This window comes from Geotrypetes seraphini, chromosome 2, assembly GCF_902459505.1.
Source record: "Geotrypetes seraphini chromosome 2, aGeoSer1.1, whole genome shotgun sequence".
In the NCBI taxonomy this organism is placed as follows: Eukaryota; Metazoa; Chordata; class Amphibia; order Gymnophiona; family Dermophiidae; genus Geotrypetes; species Geotrypetes seraphini.
Window position 1 is genome coordinate 88645709 of NC_047085.1, and position 15287 is coordinate 88660995.

General features: G+C 42.4%; 1 protein-coding gene across 2 annotated transcripts in view; it reads left to right on the forward strand.

The window, feature by feature from the left end:
• Positions 1 to 1742: 1742 nt before the first annotated feature.
• The window catches only part of IMPA1 (inositol monophosphatase 1), a 32798-nt gene continuing 19253 nt past the window's right edge, over positions 1743 to 15287 (forward strand). The window contains exons 1-2 of one of the 2 annotated variants that reach the window (XM_033935177.1): positions 1743 to 1869; positions 6028 to 6096. In XM_033935177.1, the coding sequence (XP_033791068.1) occupies positions 6034 to 6096 (63 nt within the window). In that variant the 5' untranslated portion in view covers positions 1743 to 1869; positions 6028 to 6033. Of the gene's footprint in view, positions 1878 to 6027; positions 6097 to 15287 lie in introns of both variants that reach the window. The other variant, XM_033935176.1, reaches the window with a different exon arrangement.

The window sequence follows — 15287 nt, forward strand, 5'->3', positions numbered from 1 at the left end:
TGAGGCTGGGCGACACTGCAGGTCTCATGGGGGAGGGGAAGAAATATTGTATATATTGAATATGAATACAATCTTGTGAATTACAGGGCAGGTAAGTCTTCACTGACAAGCTGCCCATGAAGATTGTTAGTAATTGGCCGGCCTGGAAAAAGGGTTAAGTTATTTTTCGGGGGGGGGGGGGGGGGGAGGTTGTCAAATTGTTATTATTTAGAAGTGTTAAAGCTGTGGCCAACTATTTGTCCAAAATTGTGTTAGTGGGAATTTGTTCAAGTGGGGTTGTGATATGATATGTTATGATTGCTGATTAGATTATTAAAACCATTTATTGATAATTAGCACTAATTCAGCCAATTAGTTTATGCACATATCTGATAAAATGTGGGCAAACTTGAGCACCTAACTTTGGGTCACCTTTACAGAATTTCAGGGCATATGTCTTTTGGGGAAGGGGGAAAGGCCTGCTATGACATTGTCTTTCCTATGGTGGTGTACCAGATACTGCAACCCTGCTTTCCAGTGTTCCAAGCATTTCAAGTCTGTTTAGGAGGATGAAATAAGGCATTTCAGCAATAAGTTCACTCACATATTGCAAAGATAGCTTTGGAAATGTTATTCTTTATATCCAACAGGTGGATATATGAGGTAACATTTGGACAATCAGCCTGGTTCTCTATTCGCGAAAAGGTATCATAAACTCGCTACATCTTCTATTAATGTGACACTAATTACTCAGTTCACAATCCTGTGTTGTCAGTTGACTATCTCCATAGTGGTGGATGTCTCGTATCCAAAATAAAACTGGAAGTTTGTTCAGCCTTAGGGCTCCTTTTACTAAGGTGTGCTAGTGTTTATCCACATGTCGTGGGAGTGTCCACAAATACAAACTTTTTGGAACCAAAAATTCATGCCATTTCTCATTTTGAAATAACATAGGAGTTTTAAAAAATGAATCTCTGTTAGATCACTTATTTAGATCTCATTAAATAATATTGTACTGTCGTTCATTCTTATGTCAGCTACAACAGATTGTGCAAGACTTGATTTCAACATTATTTTAGTCTTTAGTTTAAGCGCCTCTCTTTAAAGGGAGGAGGGGGATTAGTATGGTTCAAAAGTATGAGATATTGAAATTTTGTGGTTTTGGTAAAATTTAATCTGTGCGTTATATGTTGAAACGGAGATATGTTAAGACATATAAATATCCGGGTTTTATCCCGATCCGCATATGTGTACAGTACTAATTTGTTGAGACAAAGCTACCGTAATTCGCCAATAATTGTGCTAATAATTTTATGTCATGGCGTTTCTTTCTTTAATTAGAAATTCAATAAAGAATTCTGAGATTTAAAAAAGAAAGGGAATAAAAAAGCACTCTTCGCTTTATGCATACTTGCCTAAAATTGCATATACTGTGTACCTTAATCTTGCCCTGGAGTCGAGGGGAGCGGTGGATTTCATGTCAGAGGAAATAAATCAGCCCTTATGAGAGAATCATGTGCAAGAAATTTACAGAGTGTACATAATGGCTGCTCTCTATTAGCCTGCATTCATCTTTGTTTTGTTTTAATAAGCATTAGCTACGTGCATATCTCTCCGTTGCATTGTCTTACAAATAAAGTTATGCGAAGCTGAATCAGCTAGGTGATAAAGCGTTTGGCCAATCAGCCGAGCCAACCTGCTCACTCAAGTTACTATAAAAGCAGTATTCTGATTGGTTGAAAGATTAAATGTGTAGACTTGTATTATTGGTTGTGTCTGCAAGCCGGGGATGGGAGGTGTTATAGCACACAGGCGGGGGAGAATTGTAGAAGGGAAGGGAGAGTAGCTGCAGGAAGAGCCACACGTTGGATTTGGGAACTAGTTGTTCAGGTAGTATGGTGAGCTAGGTCTTATTTCATTCTAGTCTGTGTCCCCCTGGCGACGTGGCTTTTGTTGCATAATTATGGCTGATGATAATAAGGCTTCTGATGATTTTCCTATAATGAAGAGAGGCATGCCAATAATTCCCGAAGCTCTATATAATTAGTTGGCTTTTTGCTCGCTTTTAGAAGTAGCTCAAGGTGACTTACATTCAGGTACTCAAGGTATTTTCCTGTCCCCCAAGGGCTTGCAATCTAATTTTGTACCTGAGGCAGTGGAAGGTTAAGTGACTTGTCCAAGATCACAAGGAGAAGATTAAGGGCCCCTTTTACAAAGCCACGGCAGTGAGTCCCAGTGCTGCAAATTCAATGCAGGCCATAGGAATTGAGGGGCCCCTTTTACAAAGCTGTGGTTGCGATTCCTGTGTGGTAAATGTGATACAGCCCCATTCAGTTCCTGTGGGCTGTGTCATACTTGTCGTGTGGAGACTTGCTACTGTGGCTTTGTGAAAAGGGCTCTGAATGTGCTGTCACATTTGTCACAGGAGTTGCTATTGTGGCTTTGTAAAAGGGGTCTTAAATAACTTGCATGACTTGTAGTGCTGATCTTAATTAGCTGTTGGGAAACTGAATTGGTCTCGTTCATTTTTTGTGCAATAACTGCGATCTAGATGGACGGTGTCTTCTCATTGGCAGAGAGCTTAGTACTATTTATTCCTGTTAGAAATGAGGGCGCATTTAGCAACAACTAAAGTAGTATTTGTACATTATTTTTTGGCATTTATTGGGAGATTAATTACACTCCACTAGTGGTAGCATGCATAAAAAGGCAGAATTTGCACCCGTGCATAGGGTGATTATCTCCCTCCCACATGTATTTTAACTGTAATCTGTCAAACATGGGTTTTCCTTAGAAAAGTGGATATTTAAATTTATAAATGAAATTAATTGCTGAGCCTTCCCTTCCCTCTATACCTCCCCTGCATCCAGCAGATCAGTGAGAGTGCAGCAGAGAAAGCTGGACCCTTTCAGTTCCCATATAATAATTGGACTGTGGCATGCTTAATGATAAGTTTAATATGTGGTATTCAGTGAGCCCCTATACTGTCTTCTAAAATGTCTCGCTGTATGCACACTGAGGATCTGGAGGATCTGCATTTCACTCAGAACCGCACTCTTCCTCCCTCCCCCCCACCACACACACACACACACACACACACACACGCCTGACCTTTGCTAAAATTAGAGGCTGACTGAATTTTGGTTTTGGCTGTGGCACTGAAATAGGCCCCAAATCATTTTTCTGCATGGTTTCGGTTTTGGCTGAAAATGTATTTTAAATTTTAGGCAATGTTTTTGGTTTCAGTAAAAATTGTTTCAGTGAAAGATGAAAACATGTGTTTTGCCCATTTGTCTCCCTCCTTTTATCCCTTTCTGTCCCACCTGTAAACCACCCTGGGCCTATTTTACAATCTGTGGTCCTCTGGGGTGTAGTTTGGGCAGCAGCAGTCCCTATTTGATCCTGTCCATTCCTCTGCTGTCGAACTGGATGCCATGATTAGGACATTGCTCCTGCCCAGACTACAGCACTAGACTGCCAGGGATTATAAGGTGGGGGAGGAGAGGAGGCCTACTCTTTGCATTCTTTTTTTGTACTGTGATTGCATATAGTGCTGTTACAATTTTGTATAATAGTTTTTTGGGTAACTTGTGCTCCAGATGCTTTTTAAACCAAATTTTAGCAGGAATTTGTCTGTAAATTTGGGATGATAAACTTCTTAGGAATTAGCCTTTCTGTGGAGTTATGTTGGCTGACACTCCAGCGGCTGATTTTGTGCCACACTCGTAAAAGCACTATGGCTTTTAAGTTTTCATTAGCTGTGGACCGTGTGTGTAAAGACTATTTTGCGTAGAGATAAAATAGTCTTTCATTATTTAAAATGTGGGTTTAGCAGAGGGATGCAGACTGCAAACTCATAATCCCCAGCATCCCTCATTGGTTCACAGTCAAGCACTACTACTGGTATTATCATTTCTTTAGCGCTACTACTGTGTTTCTCCGAAAATAAGCCCTACCCCAAAATAAACCCTAGTCCTGGGATTCACCGGCAACTCTTCAACCCGGGCCCCCCCACTGTGCAGCCAAACCCCTGCAGACCCTCCATCCTTCCCTCCCCGCTGACTGCGAGCGAGCCCTACCTTCAACTGAAGCAGCGTTGGGCCGGCAGCACTCTAAACATGCTGCTTGGCCTTGTCCGTTGGGGATTTCACTCTGCCGCATTACTGATGATATTAGCAATAACACGGCAGATTGAATTCCCCAATGGACAAGGCCAAAGCAGCCTGTTTAGAGTGCTGCCAGCCTGACGCTGCTTCGGTTGAAGGTAGGGCTCGCTCTCGGTCGATGGGGAAAGAAGGATGGAGGGTCAGCAGGGGTTCGGCTGTGCAGTAGGGGGGGGGGGCTCAAGGGTTCTGCTGCCCAAGAGATGGGAGGGTGGGAAGGATAGAATCTGGTCAAACTTCTGCTGCACAGGGGGATGGATGGAAGGGAGAGAGGGGAGGAAAGATGCTGCACATGTGGGGGGAGAGAAAGGAAAGAGGAAGAATTGGGGTGATTGAGAGGAAGGGAGAGATGATCATATGCATACCCCGAAAATAAGACCTAGTGCCTTTTTTGGGCCCCAAATGAATGACAATGTCTTATTTTCAGGGAAACACAGTAGACACACAAAGGAAAGGCGGGAGAGGGGAGATATGATAGTCATGTAAATCTATATAATAAAACCCTAGCTGTGCATGCGCACTCTTAACTGCGTGCTTCCATGATCTATAGGTCTATGGCCACAGGAGTGCGCATGCGCGAGTCCCCAGCCTTCTTCCCAGCACCTACCTACACTGCCAACAGGACTGGCCGCCAGCGCTGGACTCTCCACAATATTCGGCTCCTCTCACCAGCCGTACCAGCGTCAGAGAAGGCTTCCGACGCTCGCGGGAAGGGATGGGAAGCTCCGAAAAACCACTCCAGCCGCTACGTTCTTCGCGGTTCCAACTCCAGCAGCGTGTGCAGCGCTCTACACACACTGCTTTGGGGCCTTCTACTGCCCTGATTTGCTCTGCCGCATCTCTGATGATGTCATCAGGGACATGCCAGAGTAAATCAGGGCAGTAGAAGGCCCCGAAGCAGCGTGTGTAGAGTGCTGCACATGCTACTGGAATCGGCAGATTTGTCGGGACCGCGGGAAGGGAAGGGGGGGTAAGGGAAATGCTACTGCTGCACAGGGAAGTGGTGTGGGAAGAGGGAATGCTGCTGCTGTACAGGGAAGTAATGTAGGGAAGCTGTCTGTCTTTCTTCCCCCCCCCCACTTCCCTGTGCAGCAGCCACAACAGCATTCCCTCCCCCTCCGTGTCCCTGTGCAGCAGGGGGAAATGCTGCTGCACAGGGACATGGAGGGGGAGGGAATGCTGTTGTGGCTGCTGCACAGGGAAGTGGGGAGGGGGAAAGAAAGACAGACAGCTAGCACCCGTTAATGTAACGGGCTAAAATACTAGTACCTACATAATATAAATGTGCATGAGTCGAGCCTTTCATTTGAAAGGAAACTGCAATGAGAGGCCTAGGATGACATTAAGAGGTGATAGGCTCCGGAGTAATCTTTTACGGAAAGTGTGATTGATGCGTAGAAGTCTCCCGGAAGAGATGGTGGAAACAGACTGTGTCTGAATTCAACAGGGCCTGGGATAGGCACTTGGGATCTCTCAGAGAGAGAAAGAGATAATGGTTACTGTGGAAGGGCAGACTAGATGGGCCATTTGTCCTTTATCTGCCGTCATGTTTCTATGTTTCTAGTGGGCTTAAAATGTAAATATTTTTATATCTGGGGCAGTAGAGGGTTAAGTGATTTGCCCAAGTTCACAATGAGATGCAGGGGGAATCAAACAGTTTGCGAGGATCAAAGCATGCTACACTAACCATTAGGCTATTCCTCTATCAAACTTGAGTTTTTTACGTGCTTATACTGTATTATGCAGCTTATTATCCATAAAGGTTTTCACCAGAGTAACATTATGGCAGATTCAGCCTGAAATGTACTTTCTGCTTGATATTTGTACTAACGCTAAGTTGTGCAAGAAATTGTGTATAAAAAACATTTTCTTTGTGTTTTTCTAGGAGAAAATGTGTGATCCTTGGCAAGAATGCATGGACTTTGCAGTTAAAATAGCAAGAAAGGCTGGAGAGGTATACCTATAAAAATTATTTTGTCGGTGATTTGTCAGATATTTAAAATTTGCAGCTGGTGGGAAGAAACAAATCAATTTATCCAACTTCATTAAAATTTAACTGGTTAAATAAGGGCAGAAGGTTTGCTGATGGTGTGGCATCACTAGTCTGTACTGTCCAGTTAACCTTGACTGGTTAGGTTTGTCCACAATATTGTCAATATTTTCAGAATGCCACCCTTAATTGCATATTTTTTTTGTATATTACAGTAAATCAATTTTTTTAAATTAAAAAATCATTCACTTTTATCCACCCTGGCCAGGATCCACACCCAGCTTTGGGCATGAGAATTTACAGAAATTGGTCTAAATCCTGGCGCATAAGTTAGCCCAGATCCTCCAAATTCTGTAATATTTCACGCATCTTTATAACACCCCCTGAACCACACCCTCTTTTCAGTTGCGCACATATTTATAGAACAGTGCTTAGAAAGATGCACACAAATAATCAGAGCCAATTAGCTGCAATAATTGTTAGTGCCCAATTAGTTATCGGTTCATTACTCAGTTAAAAGGCATGCACAGTTGGACATGTGCCCAAATTTGCATGTGCAATTTTGGGTGAAAAAGGAGGGGGGGAGTAAATGGCAACTGCTATTTGGATGCCCAGTCTCCCAATCTTGTAAGGTCCTCTTGCAATTTTTCACAATTCTCTTGCAATTTTCCTGTCCAGTTGTGTGATCTGGGCTCTTTCCAATTATACCGAAAACATTTGAAAACTTGGTTTTTCTCAAAATTGTCAACTTCGCTTCCCTCTATATTATTCCTAACTAGTCTTTAAGCCTGTTACATCAACAGGTGCTAGAATAGATGTGTCTGTCTGTCTGTGTTTCTTTATCTCTCTCTCTCCTTGGCCGCTGTCTGTGTCCTTCTGTCTTCCTCCCCCCCCAGCAAAGCTGTCTGCCCCAAAGTATCCCCCTTTCCCTCTCCCTATCTCTCCATGGCCATTTCTGTCTCCCCCCAGCACACCCCTCCCCCCAAAGCAGCCCCCTTTCCCTCTCCCAAGAGGATCATTTCTTACCCTCCCTCCATCCTGGCATCTTCTGGCCTGCTCTTCTTCAAAGCTCCCTGTGATCGTGGTGGCCAGCTTTAGCGAACCTCGCAGGCCGCTCTCCAACTCGGTAGCACGTTCCTCTAACGCGATCCTGTGCGTCAGAGGGAACATGCTACTGAGGTTGGAGAGTGGCCTGCGAGGTTCTTTAAAGCCAGCCACCATCGTAGGCTGCTCTGAAGAGGAGGAGCAGCGGCGGCAGCGGTGAGCGAGGGCAGGAGGCGTGTTCCCTGCCGAGGACGCAGGCAGGGAGAGAGCTTGCCTGCACTTCCAGTTGGTGAGTGAGGGCGGAAGGAGGGGAGTGGCCAAAATGTTCCCTGCCGCCGGGTTCTAAAATGGAACACGGCCACGGATCACACACCACAGCGGCAGGGATCATGCTGTTTTAACAGCGCATGTGTCGGTAAGCTTTTATTATATAGGATTCCTATTGTATTTATTTATTTTAATTTCTGTAAACCGTGCTGAGCTCTATTTTTATAGAGAAGATGCAATATATAATAATAATAATAACAGCTTATATACCGCAATACCGTGAAGTTCTATGCGATTTACAAAGATTAAGCAAAGGTACAAATTGATTGACTTTAAGAGGGGAGGAAGAAAGAGGGTTAATAGGACAGGAAATCCATTTTTGAGGAGAGAGTGATCAATAGAACAAGTTAATCGCTATAGAGGGGAGCGAGAAGAGAGGATCAGTTGTCTAGATACTTTAGGAACAGGTGTGTTTTCAGACGTTTCCTAAATTCCTCATAAGTAGTGGGCGAAAGCAATTGTTCTAGGTCTTTACCCTATGATGCTGCTTGGTGCGAGAGAAGATGTTCATGGTGTTTTTTCAGTTTACAACCTCTCACTGGGGGGGAAACGAAGTTGGAATGTGAGCTTCTCTTGTGTCTGTTGGCTGAGAAGACGAAAAGGTCAGTTATATATTTAGGGGCAAGTCCGTGTAGTGCTTTGAAGCAGAAGCAGGCAAATTTAAACTTTACGCGCGCCTCCATTGGCAGCCAATGCAGCTGCCGGTAGTAGGGTGTCACGTGGTCAAACTTCCTCAGCCCAAAGATCAGTTTGACCGCTGCATTTTGCATCAATTGTAAACGCTGCATGTTCTTTTGGGAAATTGCTAAATAGGTGATGTTACAGTAGTCAAGTAGACTCAGTACGAATGCCGCTGTATCGAAATAAGCTTTAATGGATCTGAGTTTCCAGAGAGTGAAAAATCCCTTTCTGATCAAGGAGTCCACCTGGTCTCTCATGGTTAGGCACTGATCCAAAGTTACACCTAGTATCTTTATGGTAGGTTGGATAGGGTAATTAAGATTATTGATACATGGTGGTGATTTGGTGTCAAGGGATGTGGCGAAGCAACGAAGAAAGTTGTCTTTTCTGAATTAAGTTTGAGCCTAAAGGTTGTCATCCAGTGTTCCATCACGTTTATGGCTTCTGAAGCTTTAGGAATAGTTTCAGAGATAGAATTAATGAATGGGATGATGATCGTAAAATCAGCTGCATAACTAACTAGTTTTATCCCTAACTGGGTTAGCTGCATGCCTAGTGAGGACATGTAGACGTTGAAGAGCAATGGAGATAGCGGAGACCCTTGTGGCACACCGGATGGATTGCTCCAGGTATCTGAAAGTTCATAATTAAAATGTACTTGATAAGTGCGGGACATAAGGAAGCCACGGAACCAATTCAGCACCTCGTCCCTGATACCAGTGGCATTTAGGCATTGCAGCAGTTTCCCGTGGTCTACTAGATCAAAGGCAGAACTCATATTGAATTGCATAACCAGGGCATTAAGGCCCTTACTAAACAGTAGGCGCAGATTGTCTAAAATAGCCGCAATTACTGTCTCAGTACTGAATAACAGTCTAAAACCGGATTGAGTTTCATGTAGGAGAGAGAACTGATCCAGATAATCCCATCAGTTGGGTGTGTACCAATATATAAGCCTAAGGTTTAGTTTAGTTTAGTCTAATCATTAGGCCATTCTTTCCTCCATTGCCTACGTGCCTGCTGTAAATGGAGATGTCTAAATATACAGGTCTATGGCAAGTATAAGTAGGAATTCTTAAATGCACACTAATATTTGCCACTCAGATGTTCCCCAATGTTCAATAAAGGCACTCCATGTTTCTGGGGCACTTAAATGGATGTTCCCTGATGAGGTAAGTAGCAATTCTACATTTCTGTAATAAAGGCTTCCTGGTCTCTTAAAAGATTTTAACAGGAATAGGGGTTCAAATGATTACATATAATTGGAAAAATCATGATAGGATTAATTTCAATTTTTGGCGGGCAACTGTGTGTACAACGTATAAATATGAAAGGATGATGGCAGAACATATAGGTACTAGCAAGTCCTTTAATGAGGTATGGGGTCCATTGACTAATTTTATTACGTTATAATTAAAATTATGATTCTCCTTTTTTCTCATTAGATTCCTTTACACATGGTGGGAGAGTGGGGGGTGGAATATTTATTTGGAAGAGTAAAATTAATTTTTTTATTATATTGATAGTATAATATATAATATTATTGTTTATAATTAGGATAAGAAGGGGATAAAAAATTGTTTAATGTAATATTTGTGATGATAACAAAGTATTTTCATACAGTTTTTCTGATTCTTCATTATAAAGTTTGAAATGTTAATAAAGATTTACAAAAAAAAAAAAAGTCTGGGGACAAAGAAAGGAAAATGACCCGCTGAAGCCCTCCAGTGAGGTCTCTGTCCTGTTTATAATTTCCTTTATTTCCCCCCCACCCTCCCCCACACACAAAAGTAACACAAAGTAACACAAAGTAACACAAAGTAACTCCACGTAAAGTTATGTAAAGTTATGTACGTAAAGTTATGTAAAGTTATGTACGAAAAGTTAAGTAAAGTTAGGCTTGCAAAGTTTGTAAAGTTATACAAATAATTGTATTGTCATCGCCTGGAAATGTCCAGCCATCTTCTAATGTAATCCGCTTAGAACCGCAAGGCACAAGCGGAATAGAAATCACTAATGTAATGTAATGTAATGAAAATTATTTTCTTTGCATTGCTTTTATAAGTTTCTTGCTTTAATTTTGCTGTATAATCTGCTTACCATCAAGTTCTAGGCAGAGAGCAGTTAAAATATAAACCACAATGTAAGAATACAGCAGTCAAACAGTATACTGTAGGTGATTATGGGGCTCATAATAATAAAAAAAAAAGTCTAAAAAGTGGCCTAAATAGGTACTTGGACGATCAAAAAGCCTGATTGTCTAAGTACCCATAACACCAGCCATTCGAGGCTTAGAACCCGTCCGTCCAGCCGATAAATTTTACAGTACGGGGAGGGCGATTGGGGGGGTCTAGGGTTCGGCGGGGAGGGGGGTCTCGCGGGTTGGTGGGTGGAGGGGCCGATCGGGGGTTCATGGAGGGCGATCGTGGGAGGGGTGTGTGTCAAGGGCAGGAGGGCCTGGGATCCCTCCTGCTCGTATCTTACTGGGAGTGGAGGATAGGGAGGTCACCTTGGCAGGAGGGGTTGGGCTCCCTCCTGCCCGGATCGAGTGTGTGGAGGGGTCGCCTTGGCAGGAGGAGTTGAGTTTCCTCCTGGCCTGATCGGATCGGCCGGGGTTTGGCCAAGCCAGGAGGGCTTGAACTCCCTCCTGGCCTGATCGCTGTCGGGCACCAGGGAGTCGCTGGGCCAGGAGGGCTTAGGCTCCCTCCTGGCCCGATTGCTGTTGGGCACCAGGGGGTTGCCGGGCCAAGAGGGCTTGGGCTCCCTCCTGGCCCAATTGTTGCTGGTGTGGGGGGGATTCTGTAACTGGTGTTCTTTTTGACAGACACCGGTTACAGAATCCAGCTTTTAGGCGAAGGACTGGCCCCTCCTTCGCCTAAAAGCCCTTGTTTTGGATGTTTGGGACTTAGGCTTTTTTTAGATTGATTATATGGTGTAAGTTTAGACGTAGTGGTGGTCTGGGCGTTTAAACATCTGAACGTAGAGGCAGGCCATTATAAAAAAAACCCCTCTTTTTGGATGTTTTTTTTGATAATGGACATTTTCCCTGCTTCTACTGTCAACGTTTATGGCCTTAAGCCAAAAGGGGGCTTAGACGTTTTTTTTTATTATGCCCCTCCACATGCATATGTAGACTTCAGAAACAAGAGCTGCCAACCGTTAAGAGAAATGCACTGACTGCACCATTTTAGATTAGTTTACTAAAAAGCCGTAATGTGAGTCAAGTCAGGGTTACAGGGAGTCTCAAATATTGCAAATTAGTTATTTGCTTATTAGGTATTGTCTTTGACTTACCCACTATTAATACAACTATTAAGTAAATTATGTTCATTTATGAAAATCATTTTTTTTAACTAAACATTGAAAAGGGAGATAATCTTACGTCAGTCTGATTTTTAAAGGAAGAGTTCCATGTTGAGGGATCTCATTTGTTTTCATGTCTGAAAAGCAAACTGTGTGGCTTAGTTAAGATGCTAGGGGATCCAAAATGGTATTTATCTGAGCGGACGAGTTCAGCTGTGCTTCAGACTCATCTGAGTAAAATATTTCTGCCTCAAATTTTTTTGCCGTTTTTTGACCTTGAAATGGCTCCTAAGAGGAAAGGCAAGGTTCGAAGCTATCCCTCGGAGCCTCCATCCAACATAAGAATTGCCATACTGGGATAAACCAAAAAGTCCATCAAGCCTAGTATCCTGTTTCCAACAGTGGCCAACCTATATCACAAGTACCTGGCAAGATCCCAATTAGTAAAACAGATCTTAAGCTGCTTATCTTAGGAATAAGCAGTGGATTTTCCCAAGCCATCTTAATAATGGCCAATGGACTTCTTCTCTTTTAGGAAATTATACAATCCTTTTTAAAACCCCACTAAGCTAACTTATTTCATCATATTCTCTGGCAATGAATTCCAGAGTTTAATTACATATTGTGTGAAGAAATATTTTCTCTGGTTTGTTTTAAATCTACTACTTAGTAGGCGCAGAAATTATCTAAGGAAATACTTTTTTACAGAAAGGGGGTAGATGCATGGAACAGTCTTCCAGTAGAGGTGGTGGAGACAGAAACTGTGTCTGATTTCAAGAAAGCCTGGGATAGGCACCAGTGAGATCTTAGAGAGAAGAAGAGATAATGGTTATTGCAGATGGGCAGACTGGTAGGGCCATTTGGCCTTTATGTTTCTATGATTCATCACATGCCCCCTAGTCCTAGTATTTTTGGAAAGAGTGAACTAGTGATTTGCATCTACCCTTTCCACTCCACTCAGTATTTTATAGACCTCTATCGTATCATTCCTGAGCTCTCTCTTCTCCAAGCTTAAGAGCTCTAGCTACTTTAGCCTCTACTCATAGGGAAGTCATCCCAAACCTTTGATCATTTTTGTCACCTTTCTCTGTACCTTTCTAATTCTGTTATCTTTTTTTGAGATACAGCAACCAGAACTGCATACAGCATTCAAGTTGTGGCGGTACCATAGAGCGATACAAGGGCATTATAACATTTTCATCTTTGTTTTCCATTCCTTTCCTGATAATTCTATTTGCTTTCTTAGCCACCACTGCATATTAAGCTGAGGGTTTCAACGTATCCTGAACAATGACACCTAGATCCTTTTCATGGGCAGTGACTCCTAACCTAGAACCCAGCATCACGTAGTTATAGTTCGGGATCCTCTTTCCCTCATTCATCACTTTGTACTTGCTCACATTAAATGTCATCTGCCATTTTCATACCCAATCTTCCAGTCTCACAAGGCCCTCTTTCAATTTTTCACAATCCTCTTGAAATTTAACAATTTTGTGTGATCAGCAAATTTAATTATGTCACTAATTATTCCCATCTCTAGATCATTGATAAATGTTAAAAAGCAGCGGTCCCAGCACAGACCCCTGGGGAACCCCACTGTTTACCCCCAATTATATTCTCTTCTAGTTATTGATTTTAAGAAAAATTCAAAATCAAGAGGACTGTAGTCCTCACTGTTTAAAAAAACTCACTCAATGCAATTAAGAAATTTTGTTAAAGGAAGAAAAAGCCTCATATCCCCATATGCTGAGGTACAAAACTCAAGAAGCATACTAGAAAGGGAAAATCACCTCATCGGCTAAAAACCTCCACCCTAACCTGAGCTGCTTGTTAGAGAATGACACGGGGAAAAAAATCTGTCCCCGTCACTGCACCGTCCCCGGCCCACCGTCCCCTTCACCGCCCCGTCACCGCCGCCCCATCACCGCCATCCCATTCAGCGCCCCGTCACCATCCCCGCAGCATCCATACAAACCTCAGTACTGCAATATTTAGCTTATTCCTTCCTTATAAATTAGGGTTTTGGATGCTGAACTGGAGAAAGAGATGTTCAGCTGGCAGGGCTTTGTTTATAAATTTTTATCAACACAACTAATATACTACTTTATCCTGAAGCAAAAAAAAGAAAAAGAAATATAATTTTTTTTTCTATCTTTGTCTGGTTTCCGCTTTCCTCATCTTATCATTCAATTCCTTCCATCCACTGTCTCTCTTCTCTCTGCGTCTTCCATTTGCTCTGTTACTGTGCCTCTCCCTTTCTCTCCCCTTCCAAATTGATCTGGCACCCTTCTTCCCTCTGCTCCCCCCATAGTCTGGCATCTCTGTCTTCTTCCCTGCCAGCATCTTCTCCCCACTCTCTCTTCCCCATTTCCCTTCAGCGTCCTTCTCCCCACTCTTTCTTCCCCATTTCCCTTCAGCGTCCGTCTCCCCACTCTCTCTTCCCCATTTCTCTTTAGCGTCTTTTCCTCTCCATCCCACATTTCCTCCTCTCTGCCCCTTACCTTCGTGGCACTTTCACCCCCCTGAGGAGTAGTGGCTCGTGGCCAGTAGGGGGTGATGTCTATGGGACGGTAATGGAATGGACGTCAGGACATGATAGTGCAGTATTTTATGGAATTTTTCTATAAAAGAGTCTGTTTTTCGTATGATTCTGGGTAACTCTAGTTAGATACAAGCATATGTGTTAGTTAAGGCCACACCCAATAGAAGCGTACGGAAAATTGGTGAATAAAAATCTGAATATGGATGTAACCAAGGCCATAAAAACACACTACAGATTAATATTAAGGAAAAGCATAATAATATTCTTTTTATGTACTTTGCTATTAAGCTAGATCATAGAGGAAGTCAGGATATACATGGACTCCATTTTGTTCTCTGTCTTTCTGTATCTTCTGCTTGGCTGTACTCCATTTTGTGTTAAGCCTATATCCCTAGTCTTTGTTTAGTTTTCCCTCTTCTAGCTTAGTGGTTCTAATTGATACCAGATGTGCCTTAGGCTGGTTCGGAAGAGCATATTAGATTACGTATCCCAAACTGAGATATAACATGTATTAAATATGAATGGCATATAGTGAATGAAATTGTGAATGTATGGAAGGGCCCCTGAATGTGTGGATGTGTATTGAACAAAATAATTGGTTTTTAAAAAAACATATTATATATATTTGCAACCTAAAGAAATTTAAAGGAAGCCTGAGCACAACATCTGGAAATAATTAGAATCAGAGATCTGTAGCAGTCTCTAGCATAGAAAGGAGGGAAACAGCCCCTCCTTTTCCTCTAAGGCTGACCAGCTTTCAGCACTGTTTTTAGGTGTAACATGAAACTGTTAGTTGTTCAAAGCAGGAGGAAGGAGTACCCCTCCTCCAGGATAAGGCTGAGAACATTTCAACAGCTTGCCTGATATTAAACAGGCTGTCTGAAATAAGTTTTGAGAAGGACAAAAAGAATATTGGATATGTAATAAAATGTTAATATATATTCAGAAATGAATGTAAACAAAACAAATATGATTTCTGAAACTTTTAAACATGTAGAGGAATTTTCTTTGTCTAACTTTGAAGACCACCTCTGTTAGTTTTGATTGGCCCAAATGGCCAATGATGTCATACTGGACTTAAAGTATATAATGGGGAGCTTTGAAGTATCGAGTTGAGCTCGTTATCAGAAGGCCAGCATTTTGGCAACTATAACGACCTCCCGCTAACGCACCTAATCTTTTGAGTTTCATGATGGAAAAATAAAAGCAATAAAAGTACTTTGGTAACCATGCGTTATGTGTTCATTTTCCATATTTT